This window comes from Rana temporaria, chromosome 2 (assembly GCF_905171775.1).
Source record: "Rana temporaria chromosome 2, aRanTem1.1, whole genome shotgun sequence".
In the NCBI taxonomy this organism is placed as follows: Eukaryota; Metazoa; Chordata; class Amphibia; order Anura; family Ranidae; genus Rana; species Rana temporaria.
In genome coordinates, this window is record NC_053490.1 from 494,281,052 (window position 1) to 494,299,354 (window position 18,303).

Genomic DNA, 18,303 nt, shown 5'->3' on the forward strand with positions numbered 1-18,303 from the left:
GTTCGTTTTGCACAGAGGGGCCCTGATCATCCTCTTCTGGGGTCCTACAGCGGCTCTGGCGGCTCTTCCCCGCAATAGCTAACCCAATCTGGGAAGCTCTCTCCCGAGGGGGTTACCTTGCGGGCGCGCTGCCGTGTCATACACTCGGCGTACATAACCACCGAGTACACGACTCGCCAATGGCTTCGCTGCTATCAAACCATCCAATGAAGAGCCGAGAAGCCGCGGGGAGAACAACGCGGGATCGCGCCCACGGAAGTTCGAGGCTCGGGTAAGTAAAACGAGTGCTCGGGGGGAGCGGAGATTGTAAGGGTTTTTTTTTACCTTGAAGCATAGGATGCATTAAGGTGAAAAAACACGAACCTTTACAACCCCTTTAAATAGCGCAGCAAAGCCTATTCCCATATAACCTGTTAGTGTGGTGAAATATATATTCTCCTAGACAAGGTCCTCTTATCCCAGACTAATTGAAATTATTCTCAAAGCATGAAGTAATTCAATTCCAAGTTGTCTGTGCTTGGAGCACTAGCAATTATTCTGCATGGCTGCCTGAGCGCATGGACACATCATCACGGCTTCCTTTAAGAACAAAGCATTTCTCAATACTAGACGATTCTGAAATAACTCATTATCTTGGAATAATAAAAAAAGCTATATCTACAGAAGTGTCCTTGTACAAACTGTAATCAGAGGTGAAGCATTGTCCACCCAAGGCACGTACAAATCATCAATGTGGTCATAAGTATTTAAAACATTATCTTTTTCCTTATGCAGAACTCCAGGCAAACAGCTTAAAGCTGAACTAAGCTGAAGTAAATATAAGAAGCACAAATGAATGCGGCTCTGTAATCATTAATACATCATTACATGTATTTGTTTAACCACTTGAGACCCGCGCTATTGACAAAAGACGTCAACAGCGCGGCTCTCAGGTGCCAACTGGACATCTTTGGACATCATTTAAAGTGCATTGCGCGCGCCTCTGGGGGGCGCGCAGCGGGTAAACACTGTCCGGGCGCATCGCTGGGAAGCCGATGCGTGTACCTGGCGGCCGCGATGTCCGCCGGGTACACGCGATCGTCGGCAACACAGCAGGGACGTGGAGCTCTGTGTGTAAACACAGAGCTCCTCGTGCTGTCAGAGGAGAGGAGACCGATCTGTGTCCCTTGTACATAGGGACACAGCATCAGTCACCTCCCCCAGTCACCCCCCTCCCCCCACACAGTTAGAACACACCCAGGCTACACATTTAACCCCTTCCTCACCCCCTAGTGTTAACCCCTTCACTGCCAGTCACATTTATACAGTAATTAGTGCATTTTTATAGCACTGATCGCTGTATAAATGTGAATGGTCCCAAATTTGTGTCAAAAGTGTCTGATACGTCCGCCACAATATCGCAGTCCCAATAAAAATCGCAGATCGCCGCCATTACCAGTAAAAACATTTTTTTTTTAAAAAATCATAATTCTGTTCCCCATTTTGTAGGCGCTATAACTTTTGCGCAAACCAGTCGCTTATTGCGATTTATTTTTTTACAAAAATACGTCGAAAAATACGTATCGGCCTTACCTGAGAATTTTTTTTTTTTTTAAATTGGGATATTTATTATAGAAACAAGTAAAAAATATATATATATATTTTTTAAATTGTCGCTTTTTTTTGTTTATAGCGCAAAAAATAAAAGCAGCAGAGGTGATCAAATACCACCAAAAGAAAGCTCTATTTGTGGGGGAAAAAGGACGTCAATTTTGTTTAGGAGCCACGTCGCACGACCGCGCAAATGTCAGTTAAAGCGACGAAGTGCCGGAATCTGAAATTTCGCCTGGGAACGAAGGGGGTTTATGTGCCCAGTAAGCAAGTGGTTAAATAAAAGCATTATAAGCACATAAATGTGACCTGGGATCAAACTCTTGAAAACCCTGTACAGCAGAGCTGGAGTGTGAGAAGAAGGAGCAGCACAAAAAGCCAAACAGTTCATGTGCTGACAAGAAGAATGCCGATTTTTGAGGAGAGAGCATAGTAACAGATGAGCTCATTACCATGCTGCTTCTCTTTTCACTGTCCATTCAGAGGATTGGGGCATGTCCAGGGTGACATGAGCTCAGAGGAGGTGGGTTGAATGATGTGGCCAAGGACAACTAGTGGCAAAAAAGTACTGCAGAAAAAATCTCTGTATTTAAATTGATACTAAAAACACACATTGTAATTTACATTGTCCCTTCCATTTCTGTATATGGGTCATGCACTGTAATTGTTTTAATAAAAACAAAAAACCCATCTAAGTTCCTTTTCCTAATTGATATACAGCTGTAACATGGCCAAGCTCTTTTCCAGTCTGTCTGCAGAGAAACATAAGTAGGAGGAGCTTATAGTCCTCTGCTGTTGGTAAAAAAAAAAAAGACAAAAAGAAGAAAAAGTGTGCTTATCAAGTGAAATATATACAGCTGCAAACTCAAATGTTTATACAAACAAAAGTGAACAATGGAAAGAAGGTGGAGTTGCGCTACTAAAAAAAAAAAAGCCTTTGGAATACAGAATAAAAACAAATAATTAATTTCAATAAACCATTTTAAATTGTAATGCAAATATATATTTGGAATCAACCCTATATTATTTTTGGCAAGAACATGGTGTGGGATGATTTTTGCTAGTCACAGGTTGCGTCACGCCCCACGCCCGTTTTAGAATAAGAGGGAGGTGAGGCCTCCATTAATCTACATGCAATATCCTGCTCCCATTGTATCATAGGTATGCGCAGCCTATTGCATTAGGGTGTGCACCCCAAAGCAATAGGGCAATAGATTGTGTCGGTAGAGCAGTGGACGATGTCAAAAGGGCAGAGACTGGTGTCAGTTTATTTTTTATATTTTTTTATTATTACTTTTACAATTTTTTTATTATTTTCTTTTTACATTTTTTTTTTACAATGTTATTTTATTTTTACATTTTTTACTTAGGAGCCCCATGGTGAAATATCTGTTTAGACCCCTTATGACCCCTTTTGAGACAGAGAAAGGGACTGAGGACAGAGATTCCCAGAGAGTCCCTTTCTCTGCAGCCAAGTAGCAAGGTGAATCTGCCCAGCACATGGTCATTGGACACCTGGCACACGCCTATGCATTGTATTTAGCTGGTTAATGGGCATGGAGGAGGAGGGAGGCAGTGGGCTGTCATTTACCACTGTGTATACGCCCACATGTGTGACTCTATAGTCACGTGGGCTGCTCAGGTGTGATCGTGAGGAAATGCTCACAATAGAATCTCTCTGAAAACTGAGCATGTGCAGAGTTGCCACCACAGCTGAAAAATCCCTCGCTGAATTGGGAACATGAACAGAAGGTGGAGATAGAGAGCAGCAGGATCAACCAGGTTTTTTTTTGCAGAATACAGACAAATCTCAGAGACTGAGTATGAACAGCATGTAATACACCATTCCGTTTTTGATGACGTGGGTTTAGCGACACTTTGAGGTGAGTATTGCAGCAAAGGCTGGTTTAATATGTTTATCTTTCAATAGGCCATTCAATCTTATTTTTATCTGGAGCTCCGCTTTATCACACTGCTAAGCGACTTGCAGATTGTATTTGACAAAAGATGTTCAATACTTTTCAGTTGCTCTCGTGATTCACACACCCTGCCAGAGCATGTCCCATAATTCTGTTTCCAGCTTCATATATCACCTGCTTTTTGGGCAAGGAATTAGCAGTGTGATGATGTTCATTCATGGGCCAATGAGAGAGGTGACACAGGAACCTTCAAAGATGAAGCAGAAAATAGTGGTGCCATCTGCTTGGCTGTGCAATGCATCGGAGATATGAATCACAAGCCTGGCTGAGAGAATTATGTGTCAGTAATATAGCGCACACATACTGCATATTTAGCTGAAGGAGCTCAAATAATTTAAACAGGTATCTGAAGTATCCAGTCTGTTCAAGTCATATTTTGTTAATTTGCATGATACCTGGAATATTCCTGTTCAGTTATTACCCAGACACACCAGTCATTGTGCCTTTCCCAACAGGGGTCTTTAACAGTATTTTGATAAGTCATTAACCATTTAAGACCCAGGCCTTTAGGCAGGTAAAGGGCCCCGGACAGTTTTTGCGATTTGGCACTGCGCCGCTTTAACGGACAATTGTGCGACGTGGCTCCCAAACCAAATTGGCGTCCTTTTTTTCCCCCACAAATAGAGCTTACATTTGGTGGTATTTGATTACCTCTGCGGTTTTTATTTTTTGCGCTATAAACAAAAATAGAGCGACAATTTTGAAAAAAATTCAATATTTTTTCCTTTTTGCTATAATAAATATCCCCCAAAAATATATAAAAAAAAAAATTTTCCCACAGTTTAGGCTGATACGTATTCTTCTACATATTTTTGGTAAAAAAAAAATCGCAATAAGCGTTTATCGATTGGTTTGCGCAAAATTTATAGTGTTTACAAAATAGGGGATAGTTTTATTGCATTTTTATTAATATTTTTTTTTTACTACTAATGGCGGCGATCAGCAATTTTTTTAGTGACCGCGACATTATGGCGGACACATCGGACAATTTTGACACATTTTTGGGACAATTGTCATTTTCACAGCATAAAATGCTATAAAAATGCATTGTTTACTGTGAAAATGCCAATTGCAGTTTGGGAGTTAACCACTAGGGAGCGCTGAAGGGGTCAAGTGTGCCCTCATATGTGTTTCTAACTGTAGGGGGCTCTCGGCCCCTTAATTTGGCAAAGTTGGACTGCACCTTTAACAGAGAAAGAGCACCAAAGCATCATGTTTTCACCTCCGTGCTTGACTGTAGGGATGTTAGCATTTTCCTCCAAACATGGGGAGCCAAGGTTAATGCCAAAGAGCTCAATTTTGGTCTCATCTGACCACAGCATTTTCTCCCAACCCTTCTCTAAATCATTTAGATGTTCATTGGCAAACTTCAGATGGGCCTGTACATGTGCCTTCCTAAGGAGGGGGACCTTGCGGGCGCTGCACAATTTCAATCCATGGCGGCGTATTGTGATACCAATGGTTTGTTTGGCGACTGCCTTGAGATCGGTCAGCTGGACGCGTGACATCATTGATCATGTTTCCCTATAACAGGGAACACACGATCAATGACAGCGCCACAGTGAAGAACGGGGAAGCTGTGTTTACACATAGCTCTCCTCGTTCTTCAGCTCTGGGGACCGATCGCGGGACTCCAGCGGCGATCAGGTCCGTGGGTCCCGCTGCGGTGGGCACGGAGCTTCGGACTGGGTCACGTGCACGCGCCGGCGGCGCGCGACCCCACGACTGGGCTTAAAGAGCCACTTACAGGTACGTGGATGTGCCCAGCCGTGCCATTCTGCCGACGTATTTCGGCATGAAGGGGTCCTTAAGTGGTTAAAAGTTAACTCCACTTACATGGTAAAATATATTGCAAATAAAAGAATATACAGTAGGGGAAATTATTTGATCCCCTGCAGATTTTGTAAGTTTGCTCACTTACAAAGAAATGGAGGGTCTATCATTTTTATCATAGGTGCATTTTAAATAATAGAGACAGAATAAATCCAGAAAAAACACATGATACAACATGTTATAAATTAAGTTGCAGTTCAGCGAGTAAAAAAAAGTATTTGATCCCCAAGCAAAGCATGATTACTTGGTGGAGAAACCCTTGTTGGCGAGCACAGAGGCAAGATGTTTCTTGTAGTTGGTTACTAGGTTTGCTCACATTTCAGGAGGGATTTTGGTCCACTCTTCTTTTACAGATCGTCTCTAAATCCTTAAGGTTTCTTGGTTGTAATTTGACAACTCAAAGATTCAGCTCCCTCCATACATTTTCTACAGGATTAAGGTCTGGAGACTGGCTAGGACACTCCAGGACCTTAATGTGTTTCCTGTTGGGCCACTCCTTTGTAGCCTTGGCAGTATGTTTTGGGTAATTTCATGCTTGAAGACCCATCCCCAACCCATCTTTAGTGTTTTGGCTGAGAGAAGGTGGTACTCATTCAAGATTTTACAATAAATGGCCTTGTCTCTCGGGCCCTTAATTCGGGAAATTTGGACTGCACCTCTAACAGAGAAAGAGCCCCAAAGCATCATGTTTTCACCTCCGTGCTTGACTGTAGGGATGTTAGCATTTTCCTCCAAACATGGGGAGCCAAGGTTAATGCCAAAGAGCTCCATATTGGTCTCATCTGACCACAGCATTTTCTCCCAATCCTTCTCTAAAGCCTCGTACACACGATCAGTCCATCCGATGAGAACGGTCCAAAGGACCGTTGTCATCGGTTAACCGATGAAGCTGACTGATGGTCCGTCGCTCCTACACACCATCAGTTAAAAAAACGATCGTGTCAGAACGCGGTGACGTAAAACACAACGACGTGCTGAAAAAAAACGAAGTTCAATGCTTCCAAGCATGCGTCGACTTGATTCTGAGCATGCGTGGGTTTTTAACCAATGCTTTTGCATACTAACGATCGGTTTTGACCTATCGGTTAGGCGTCCATCGGTTAAATTTTAAAGCAAGTTCCTATTTTTTTAACCAAAAGGTTAAATAACCTATGGAGCCTACACACGATCGGTTTGGACTGATGAAAACGGTTCTTCAGTCCTCTGGCTATCCTATAGTGTGTACGAGGCCTAAATCATTTAGATGTTCATTGGCAAACTTCAGATGGGCCTGTACATGTGTCTTCCTAAGGAGGGGGACCTTGCGGGCGTTGCACAATTTCAATCCATGGCGGCGTATTGTGTTACCAATGGTTTCGTATGGCGACTGCCTTGAGATCGGTCACAAACGCTTCCCATGTAGTCCTGGGCTGATACCCTCACTATTCTCACGCTCATCATATTTCTTCCATTTCCGAATAATCACCACAACAGTTGACTGCTTCTCACCAAGCTTCTTGCTGATGGTCTTGTCTACAATCTTGCCCTTGACATCTCTTGGGACTTGCCCATTTGAGTGTAAGAAAGATTCTGTGGACAGGTGTCTTTTTTACGTTAGCAGCACCTTCTTAAATTAACAGGACTAATCTGTGTACCGCATGACCACTACGTAGCCAGTCTGTGGGAGCCAGAATTATTAGGATTAAATACTTATTTTACTCACTGAACTGCAACATAATTTATAACATTTGTATTATGTGTTTTTTTCTGGATTTTTGGTTGATATTCTGTCTCTAACATTTAAAATACACCTATGATATCAATTATAGACCTATTAATTCTTTGTAAGTGGGCAAATTTACAAAATCTGCAGGGGATCAAATAATTATTTTCCCCACTGTACATACACAATTGCTACATGTATTGTAATTTAATGTTATTAAAAGATACATTTCTTTTTAAGTCAAATTTTCTGTAAAATTCAATACAATTGGGCAGCACAGTGGTGCAGTGAGTAGCACTTTCACCTAGCAGCAAAAGGGTCGCTTGTTCGAATCCCGACCACGACACCATCTGCTTGAAGTTTGCATGTTCTCCCTGTGCCTGCGTGGGTTTCCTCCGGGTACTCCGGTTTCCTCCCACACTCCAAAGACATGCTGGTAGGTAAATTGGATCCTGTCCAAAAATTAGCCCAGTATATATATGTATATCTGTGTGTCCCAAGCGTGTCGACATCCTACCGGGTAAAATGACCGCACCAGCCAGGCAGACACTGGCTGGAAAAAGCGCCCAGAGGCGATTCAGTTCGCATGTGTAGCGCTATACAAGTCATTCATTCAATATGAATAAACAAAAACCAAAAGGTTGACGCTGCGCTAAATTAAATATTGAATTATAAATGTAAATAGCTGCTAGCACTAAATTGTGTACAACAACTTGGTAACATAAAAAAGAAAAAAACAGTGCAGCGCTAGTGAGTGATATTGTGCTCATATAAATTAATAATAAACAAAAAAAGTCATTCTGGAATAAACTGAAAATATAGCCAGAATAGGAAAAAACATAAAAATGCAGATGGATATATGAAGAAAAAGTCTTAAAAAGCCACGAAACAAAGTTCATATGACTCTATCCAGTAATTTTCCTTGTGAAAGAGAAGTGGATTGTGCAGACAATGTGAAAGACTCTTGATTGATGTGAGGTAAGCTGTCACCAATACACCCGTGAGGAAGGATAAGATTGCCTGCTTACCAGATGAAAAGACTGTTTTGCATCAGTCTAATAGGGCCTGTGGGAAGTCTGGTCTCCCAATACCTTAGCCGTCAAGATAACCACGGTATAGCTCAGCATACAATCCGAAGAGTCATAAACCAAAAAAAAGAGAAGAAGGACCTCTCATAGCGTATAACGTTTAAAAATAAAAGAGGGTTTAATAAAAATTGCACTTACAATTAGGCAATATAAATACAGCATGGATAGCAAAACGTCTCCGATCTCTTGTTCCGATGCTTCTCGCTACTCGGTCAGGAAAACACAGCCGGCGTTCAGGACGGAACGCGATGACGTCACGGCACCCTACGATCGTTTCGTCGCTAATGGACTTCAACGGGGGAGTAAGCCGGATGTTCATCCGGCTTACTCCCCCGTTGAAGTCCATTAGCGACGAAACGATCGTAGGGTGCCGTGACGTCATCGCGTTCTGTCCTGAACGCCGGCTGTGTTTTCCTGACCGAGTAGCGAGAAGCATCGGAACAAGAGATCGGAGACGTTTTGCTATCCATGCTGTATTTATATTGCCTAATTGTAAGTGCAATTTTTATTAAACCCTCTTTTATTTTTAAACGTTATACGCTATGAGAGGTCCTTCTTCTCTTTTTTTTGGTTTATGACTCTTCGGATTGTATGCTGAGCTATACCGTGGTTATCTTGACGGCTAAGGTATTGGGAGACCAGACTTCCCACAGGCCCTATTAGACTGATGCAAAACAGTCTTTTCATCTGGTAAGCAGGCAATCTTATCCTTCCTCACGGGTGTATTGGTGACAGCTTACCTCACATCAATCAAGAGTCTTTCACATTGTCTGCACAATCCACTTCTCTTTCACAAGGAAAATTACTGGATAGAGTCATATGAACTTTGTTTCGTGGCTTTTTAAGACTTTTTCTTCATATATCCATCTGCATTTTTATGTTTTTTCCTATTCTGGCTATATTTTCAGTTTATTCCAGAATGACTTTTTTTGTTTATTATTAATTTATATGAGCACAATATCACTCACTAGCGCTGCACTGTTTTTTTCTTTTTTTCTTATTCATTCAATATGGCAACCTGTAGTCAATCTGTACACTATTGGTGTACAGAAAACCTCAAAAAATGTCAATTCCTGGTTGTCTGATCTGATTTTACAGGTGTCTGCACCAAGATACAAGTCAGATTTTAGCCGTCCTCTGCAACAGAAATGCCATTTTTGGTTAGATGCTCTCTAAGGCTGGCAATACATTACACAATTTTCTTTAGATTTACCTTAAACTATGTGTAAGGGCCTGCCTGCTTGCATACAAATTGAAAGTGTTTAGGTTGACCTCATATTTTATGGTTTTGGTAACTCTAAAGGAAAATTGTATAAGACAAATGTATAATGTAGGGCCAGCCTAAGACGCCTTTCACACTGGGGCCACGGTAGTGCTTTTAACCCCAGAAAAATGATTAAAAACTCCTGTTTAGCTGCACTTTCAAATCGCTTTGAAAGTGCTGTCCATTCATTCCAATGGGCAGGGGCGTTTTGGGAGCGATGTATACAGTGCGCTCCCAACCTGCCCCAAAGATGCAGCTTGCAGGACTTTTTTTCCTGCACCACCCCAGTGTGAAAAGGCACACTGGAATGAATAGGAGGACGTTTTCAGGCGCTTAGCAGAGGCTATTTCTAGCGTTGAAGAGCCTGAAAACCGCCACAGTGTGAAAGGAGTACAAGGGTTAATTATATCTATAAGAATGCTGACCCTGGCTATTCTGAAGTTAGGAATAAATACCTCCTTTATGTTTGATTGAAGTGAGACATGAAGAGTCCTCCCATTTCTAGAAGGCGTTACTGTGCTTGGTTGTAGACCCAAACTAATGAGAGTTATTTTGTAGTGATCCCCAATTTTTTATAAATAATATACTGTAGGTCCCATAGCTGGACACAATAAACTGGTTTGGGTAACACTCACCTTCTGTCAACATAGTCAGCATCGGCACCGCCCCACCACACGTCAGAGTCATCCTCGGCATCAGCAGAGTCAAAGTTGTCAATCTCATCAGCAGCAGGACAGCATACAAACTCCACTCCACGGAATTTGTCGATACCACAGGGCAGGAGCATGCCATAGTCATGGAGACTCATTCCTCTCTCACTGCAGGACTGGAAAACACAAAAACAACGTACGTTAAGTGGAAGGCCTACATGACTAGATTGCAGTTAGGCTGGGATACAAATAGGGTTAAACAGTTGATGGGTTGATGGATTTTTTTTAGCGTCTATGAGAAATCACAGACCTGCAACTAGCAATAGACAAAAAGAACAGCCATTATTCAATTCACTAGCAATTTTTTTTCAAATATATGTATGGTCATATAAGCCTCTAAACCAGGGTTCCAGTGATCCCTAGGGTCCCTCCAGAGGGTGCTAGGGATTCCTTGAGTAATAGGAAATTTTGACTTCTCAGGTTCCCATTAACGCCATTGATCTTTTTAGCTATTTGTAAGGGATCAATTCTTCCTAATGACCACAAATACAAGGTGCATTTTTCCCACTGACCATCACACTAACATATCATGTGTTGGAGGAATAGTAACTTTTAACAAGGGCTTCCTGAGACTAAACAGTTATTTCAAGGTTTCCATTTTGTTAAAAAGATTGCAAAAGGCTGCTCTAAACAGTTTAATAGGCATTCCACCCTCAATGATATAAACTGATTGGCGATGATGAAGTTCTGAAATATTTTAGTGATGCTGCCAACCATAGAACAGTTTAGAGGCACTGCTCTCCTGTCCGTATACAACCATCCAGTGCAGCCTTTTCCATCATGAACCCCACTGCTGACCGGGAAGGAGTACCACCTACAATACAAAGGCCAGCACATTTTCTTTTAAATTATATAAAGCCTCAACATCTTGTAGTCAGTACCTCATCCCCACGTCTTGTAGTTATCCCCCCATCCCCACGTCTTGTAGTTATCACCGCCATCCCCACGTCTTGTAGTTATCACCCCATCCCCACGTCTTGTAGTTACCCCCCCCCATCCCCACGTCTTGTAGTTATCACCCCCCCCCATCCCCATAATCATTCATGTGCTGTGTGAAAACTTATTTTTGAAACGCTGTGTTCTGATGGAGGTAGAGTCCTTATTACTGTCTGGGCACCCTTTGCACTTCAGTAGCTACAATATATATTATTATATTTTAGTAATGAAATCAGTGAAGCTTACCGATATTTTTTATCATTTCATAGTCCACTCTCTAACATGCAAGATCAGTGAGGTACCACTTACTAAAATATACAATAGATGAGAATGGGACTCCAACCTGTATTCTTCCAATAGATCATCCTCAATAGGTCACAGCCATATGGATTCCACCCAAATAAACCATCTCCTCCTCCTTCAAGCCACTATATGGTAAAACGCATCAAGGAGGGGCTGGTTTATTTGGGTGGAATCAGTATGGCTATGATCTAGTGTGGATAATCTATTAATGTGACTTGGAAGAATACAGGTCTAAATGCGGTTCTTGTGCATGTATTTTTGTGTGATGACAAGCAAAAAACCTTTTGTGGAATCTGTACCAGGAGTCCAGAGATCAAAGTAGGACTTGGATATTGCCAAAGGCGCCACTTACTATTATTTGGCTTCTAAGCTTTAGCATAGAATGCGATTTCATTAACATAAAAAAAAAAAGCCCAACTAGCTAGACATCTGTTGTTATTTTTGTATATGCCTTGTTGACCTGGATCCTGAAATCCATCCAACCATGCCACAGGTTGGAGATAAATCATTGGAAGTGATGCAATAGGTTTAATTGCTCTGAGGCTTTCAAAGTTCTAAGTGTGTGTTAAAATAGATTTTCAGACACAGTTACTATGATTGCAAAGGTTTTCTTTCTTATAGAGAAAACAGAACTAGCTTTTTACTGCAAAGGTGACACATACGCTTGGAGGCTGAGTCAGGAAAAAAGACTGCGGCCTGAAAATTGTGAGATTTATAGCCATCAATGCAGAGAGTTTCACAATCCAAACCACAATTAGGCAATCGTACTCCAATCTGGCCGTTTAGAATTATACAAATTAGTGCCAACCACATCAATGTTTATTGGCCAGGTTATACCTCTCTTCAGCAATTTCCACATTTTGATGCTAATAAAGAGCAACTGTCTTGAAATAATAAATATAACACTGAACAGAGAGATTAAGAGAGGCAATCAATGCATTTGGACCTTCCAAATATGACAGTTGCTGTATTTTGAAAGTGTTATGTTCAAGGGCTACACTGCGTGCCTCCGGGACTGGCCTGTCCTACGGCAGAACACAATCTCCTGCGCTTAGGGGCTTAGTCTATAGGTGGGTGGTGTAGCCAACCCTTTGGACAGAGTGTGGAATGTCAATGGTCTTTGCTGCCCTCCTCAGAACAATAGTTATCCTTAGAACTGAAACATATAGAAAGAAAAGGAGGGCACACCGGCCTTACCAAAGATAAAATGTATTAAAAAAATGTAACAGCAAAAGTAATACTCACAACCGTTATAAAAAGGCTTGTCAGTGCTACAGCAAATGGAACCGTGCCTCTAGACACCTGCAACCTGGACTGGGTGTTAGGGGGAACCAGATGGCATCACAAAAGGCTTACACATTACGAGGGAGGACCCTCTTCATCAGAGCCACAGCAGTAAGTAGACTGGACTCCTACAGTTTCCTCTGTATATATCCAAATGCACATTTCCAAGTGAATGCCCACCAGAGCTTACAACACCCATCAGAGAGGGCGCCACCCACCATGTCAATCTATCCTAAATGAATATTGCTATCCACCATCTTAAATCTTTCTGCATAGAGTGGTCCTTTAGCCCATGGACAGGGAGCCGCAGCCCAATGGCTGTCATCCCATTCAGCATTCTAACCAAAGCATAGTGATTAACATTGCATTTGATACACCTACCCTTTGCTGTATTTTTCCTCCTGGGTGTATACCATTCAGGGTGTATGTTCTCTCACATATTGCTGGCAGGTTCTCATACAGAGGAAGAAGGGGGGGGTGGATTTGATCAGTTATAACACCAGCATAGTCGTCTTTACCGCAGGGCAAAATGGGGCAGCTGCCCAGTCATTGTTAGGGGCCCAAAACAGCTGACCTGTCAATCCCGCGGTGCCTGCTAGTGTTTTGTTCCAGCCGGAGTTCAGCCACCTTTAGCGCTGCCTCTGTATTTGCAAGTGAAAGTGTTTCGCTCCCCGCGGCCACTCAAACCCCTTCCTCCTCTATACATCGATCTCTATGAGAGAGCAGAGGAGGGGGGGCGGGGGAAGTTACACGAGCACCGAACGCTATAGGAGAGCAGAGGAAGAAGGGGCGGGGAATACTCATAAGAGCCGAACGCTATAGGAGAGCAGAAGAGGGAGGGGCGGGGAATCCTCACAAGAGCCAAACGCTATAGGAAAGCAGAAGAGGGAGGGGCGGGGTATCTACAAAGAGAGAAGCTCCTCCAGCCTGCACGGACACAGTGTGAGTACCAGAGTACCAGTTCCACTCTGAAATTTTCTAGGTGGTGGGAGAGGAACTGGGGGGAGTTCTGAACTGGGGAAGCAAGCTTTGTACTGTGGGGGGAGGTGTACACAGCGCACCCCATACACAGTCACCCTTCAGCCCTGCACTCTGCACACACAGCGCACCCCTCAGCCCAATACAAGTTCCTCAGCCCATTAGTGCTGTAGCCTCTGACAACCAATCGCTGCCTGATCTGCTGCAGTGAACTGATTTTGAGTCTAGCTACTATTTATTGTATGTCTCAGAGTGGGGGCTTTCGGGGGGCCCAAAAAAATGTTTGCCCAGGGCCCAGTCAACATTAAAGACGGCCCTGAACACCAGCCATTGAAGGGTGTTACAAATGTGGGCATTTTTTATTTTGTTTTCAAATTGGATGGGTTTACTTCTGCTTTAAAGTAACAGATGGTAGTCATGACCCTTCTATAAATACATCTCATGAAAAAATGTACTTATGTTAACCAGATGGCAGTCAAGAGTAACGTGTGCTCCGGTCGACTGCATTTAAAGCGGAGTTCCACCCAAAGTGGAACTTCTGCCTTTATGCTCCCCCCCCAATGTCACGTTTGGCACCTTTCAGGTCCCCTTTTCCACTTCCACGAGACAGGCCACAGCCCCATATCCTGGAAGTTCGGCACCCTTTCTCATTCCCCGCCATCAGGCTAATTAGAATTCGTAGCGTGCTTCACGCATGCACAGTTGGGAACCAGAAATGAAGCCAAAAGACTTCACTGCCTAGTTCCCTTACCAGGAATGCAGTATTTGTAGCTGCTGACTTTAAATTTATTTCACCCAGGCTTGACCTCCTATTTAAGTACATTTATTTCGTTTTTTTCCATATGCCTAAAGTTACTTCCACCATGATTTTGTGATTACTTGACCTAATCATACATACAGCATATAACAACATGTCATTACATGGAGTGTTAGACATCTGCAGTACCTCTTTGGCTACTGTGTGCCAGTGGAGATGAGTCTCACAAATATCCATTCGTTCCTGATGGAGGAATCTGCATTTATCTGGAACCAGAAGAGCATCGCTTACGAATTCCCCAACTGAAAAAAACAAAAACAAATTGTAAACAGTTTAACATAAAATAATATGAAGTATTGTGTCTAAAACATGCATTTCCGGTCATCTACACATTTTACAGAATGCTGAACACCCTTATGTGGAGAACTGCTAAATTTGACCTAAAATGTGTGTATAGCTGATTTATTTTTCTTTGTGGAGGCAGTAAAAAGTGTTAAAACCTGTCAAGTTATTTGTTGATGTCAGAGTCCAGTAATGGAGAAACACCCTTACTTTCTGTCCTGGAGACACAAAAGGAAGTTAGGAAAATTTCCCTCATAGACAATTTATCAGGCCAAGGTGTCCATTGGAAGATTCACATTAACCTTTGACTTTGGTGATAATTCTAACATTTTGTCTCAATAATAGTCACTAAGACAACTAGTGGAGTAAATCTCCCCAATGTGGACACAGACCACAATACAAACTTTACAGATTGCCTAAACCCTTTCCCATTCTATCCAAAACATAAAAAAGTCTTGCTTTTGCATACAAAGTAATCCTGTGCTTTTGCCCATTTGATGTATGTGGGCCGTAACCCATGCTTTTCCTTTTGGGGATCAGCAAATTCCTGTGGCAGAACCTCCCGTGAATATTGCCATCGACCAGTATTTGTACAGTAAATTTAAAACACCAATGTTACCAAGTAAAATAAAACAGTCTTGTAGATCTGAAGACTGTTACCCAAGGATTTTCCATCACTTGTCTAAGGACTGTACAGCATGCAAATAAAATAAATATGTTAAGATATTTTTTTTAGAAATCCTTTAGTAAGCTTTCACCACTCTTGAGAGCTTCAAAAACACATACTGTATCTGCTGACTTTTAATATTAGGACCAGCGGTGGCGCGTCCGTAGGGGGCGCCGCCCCCTTATAATCCATGCGCCCAGCCAATAATTTACATGCAGGGTGCCGGATGCATGGATTCCAATTATTTTTTTTATAAGAAAGTGATTAGAGCCTGAGGCACGAGAAAAAAGGGTGGACTCAGGGTGCAGTGTCCACCCAGTTGTGTGACAATTGCGAATTGAAGGGCGGGGTGTTGGGTGGCGGCGGACGGACCCCCCCTCAAAAAATATACCACCAGCCGCCACTGATTAGGACACTTAGCTGTCCTGGAATCCAGCAATGTCGGTACCCCAGCCAATGTTTCCATCGGCTCTTGGGTGCTGCCGCCACTATAACTTGAAAACCTATGTCTTCTGCGCATGCACAATAGGGCTGTCGAATATAATCGATGCAGCGATGCATCGCGATTCGACCCCCGGCGATTCTGCATCGATGCGGTTGCTTTAAATAATCGATGCATGTTGATGACGTCATCGTCGCGTCCTGCCGCGCGGAGCCGAAGTTTTGCCGCCTTCCCCTGTGTCACACTCGGAGTCCTGAGGAGAGGAGACGGACACGTGCAGCGCCAGCACAGCGTAGCCCTCCCCCCGGAGCGCTCAGACACTTGGCTTTCCTCCGAGTCCCCAGCCGAATTAAGCGCCGTCTTTTTCCGCCTTCCGCCGACGTCATCCACAGCCGCCCTGTGTCACTTGCTTCACTGGCAGACACATGAGAGGAGACAGAGTGACACCTGTTGTGAGTTCCGGTCCCAGTTCCCAGAGCTGTCCTCGGCTTACCATTACTATGCAGCGTGCACTGCAGGCTGCCTGGTACAGGGGGAGAACGTTGCCGACTCACAACTGGCTGCTGTGGGCAGCAGCTGCAGGACTGTGGGAGAGAGACCCCGAGCGAGACAGGCTGCACTTGTCCTCTGTCCTCCTCACAGGCAACAGGAGAGGAGACCTCCAGCAGTGAGTGCAGAACTGACTCGTCATCATCATCATCAGGTACACAACAGAGACACTGACTGTCACAGTAGTACTACTAGTACACTTATAACTGTAATCAAGGTATATAATATAATATATTATCATATCTTTGATGCACCATGTGGAGTGGACTGTAAAATTCAAATATGGCAAATGTATGACTGTAATAATAATTGTAAATAATAAATATTAATGATGGTGATTGGGTAAACTGAATTATTCTGTATTTCTAAACATTAAACTGAGTTTGTGACCATACCATTGCCATTTAATTAATTATGGTTTATGTAGGTCTAGCTCTAATCTATTGTCCAATGTCTTACTGATTGATCAAAACTTCATTACTTACCTTGTTTTGTATGATTTAGCTCATCACTGCCCCACACATGCAATGCAGTGCATGTGTGGGGCAGTGATGAGCAAAACCATAAATCATACAAACAAGGTAAGTAATGAAGTTATGTGAATCAATCACTAAGAGAATGAATACATAAAACCATAATTAATTAAATGGCATATGTTGTTGTAGCTGTTTGTTCAATGCCAGTGTGCCACGAAGATTGGAGAAGGAGAGATAGAGATCACTTTACCAACCGTTTCACTTTCACTGAGTGACCACGGTGGCTAGCAGTAGCACAGATCACAGATAAGATGAGGGTGCATTGTTTTAACACGTAGCAACGGTGCATGGGGTAGAATAATCATCTCCTGAATCATGTCTGCAGTCTCTGACCATCTCCTGTAGCAGGTCTGCAGTCTATGACCATCTCTTGTAGCATGTCTGCAGTCTCTGACCATCTCTTGTAGCATGTCTGCAGTCTCTGACCATCTCTTGTAGCATGTCTGCAGTCTCTGACCATCTCTTGTAGCATGTCTGCAGTCTCTGACCATCTCCTGTACTATGTCTGCAGTCTCTGACCATCTCTTGTAGCATGTCTGCAGTCTCTGACCATCTCCTGTAGCATGTCTGCAGTCTCTGACCATCTCCTGTACTATGTCTGCCGTCTCTGACCATCTCCTGTATTATGTCTGCAGTCTCTGACCATCTCCTGTACCATGTCTGCCGTCTCTGACCATCTCCTGTATTATGTCTGCAGTCTCTGACCATCTCCTGTAGCATGTCTGCAGTCTCTGACCCTCTCCTGTAGCATGTCTGCAGTCTCTGACCATCTCCTGTAGCATGTCTGCTGTGTTTAGACTTTGCTACATGCAGGAAGTGTTATTGTGTGGTTTTTTTTTAAGAACAGATAGAAAAAAACATGGAGTACTTAATTTTTTTTTGATGAAAGCCATGCGCACTTGCGCTGCAATCGTGATGCATCGCGGAATCGAATCGAATCGAATCGTGGACTTGATAATCGTAATCGCATCGAATCGTGAGATCGGTGAAGATGCGCAGCCCTAATGCACAATCACGCTGTGCTTTCTAAATCACCGGCGGTGGGGAAGAAGGGGGCCAAACTCCTGACATACATTGCCACGGATAAGTCCAACAGAAGAGGGGACTGCTACCTCTCAAAAACAGGTGGAACTTCGCTTTAAGTACAGCTCAGACTGGCACAAAAAGTCAATCAGTTATAATGCAGTGCAAGAAGCAGTTAATAGTTGAAGAGGGCAGAGTGGCAAAGAAACGCTGATTAGAGCGCTACTTCTCTGCTCATGGTCCAGTCACCAGCTGGGGATAGAAATACCTAAATGTGCAACTAAACTGCAGGAATGTAAATCTGAGGATTGAATGGGCAA

The 18,303-nt window shown here is 43.0% G+C and overlaps 1 protein-coding gene across 4 annotated transcripts in view; it reads right to left on the reverse strand.

Moving 5' to 3' along the window:
- The window catches only part of LOC120927870 (amyloid beta precursor protein), a 344,594-nt gene that overhangs the window by 121,854 nt on the left and 204,437 nt on the right, over positions 1-18,303 (reverse strand). For all 4 annotated transcript variants that reach the window (XM_040338835.1, XM_040338837.1, XM_040338833.1 and 1 more), the window contains exons 4-5: positions 14,614-14,726; positions 10,092-10,282 (exon numbers count right to left, since the gene is read on the reverse strand). In XM_040338835.1, the coding sequence (XP_040194769.1) occupies positions 10,092-10,282; positions 14,614-14,726 (304 nt within the window). The remainder of the gene's footprint in view (positions 1-10,091; positions 10,283-14,613; positions 14,727-18,303) is intronic.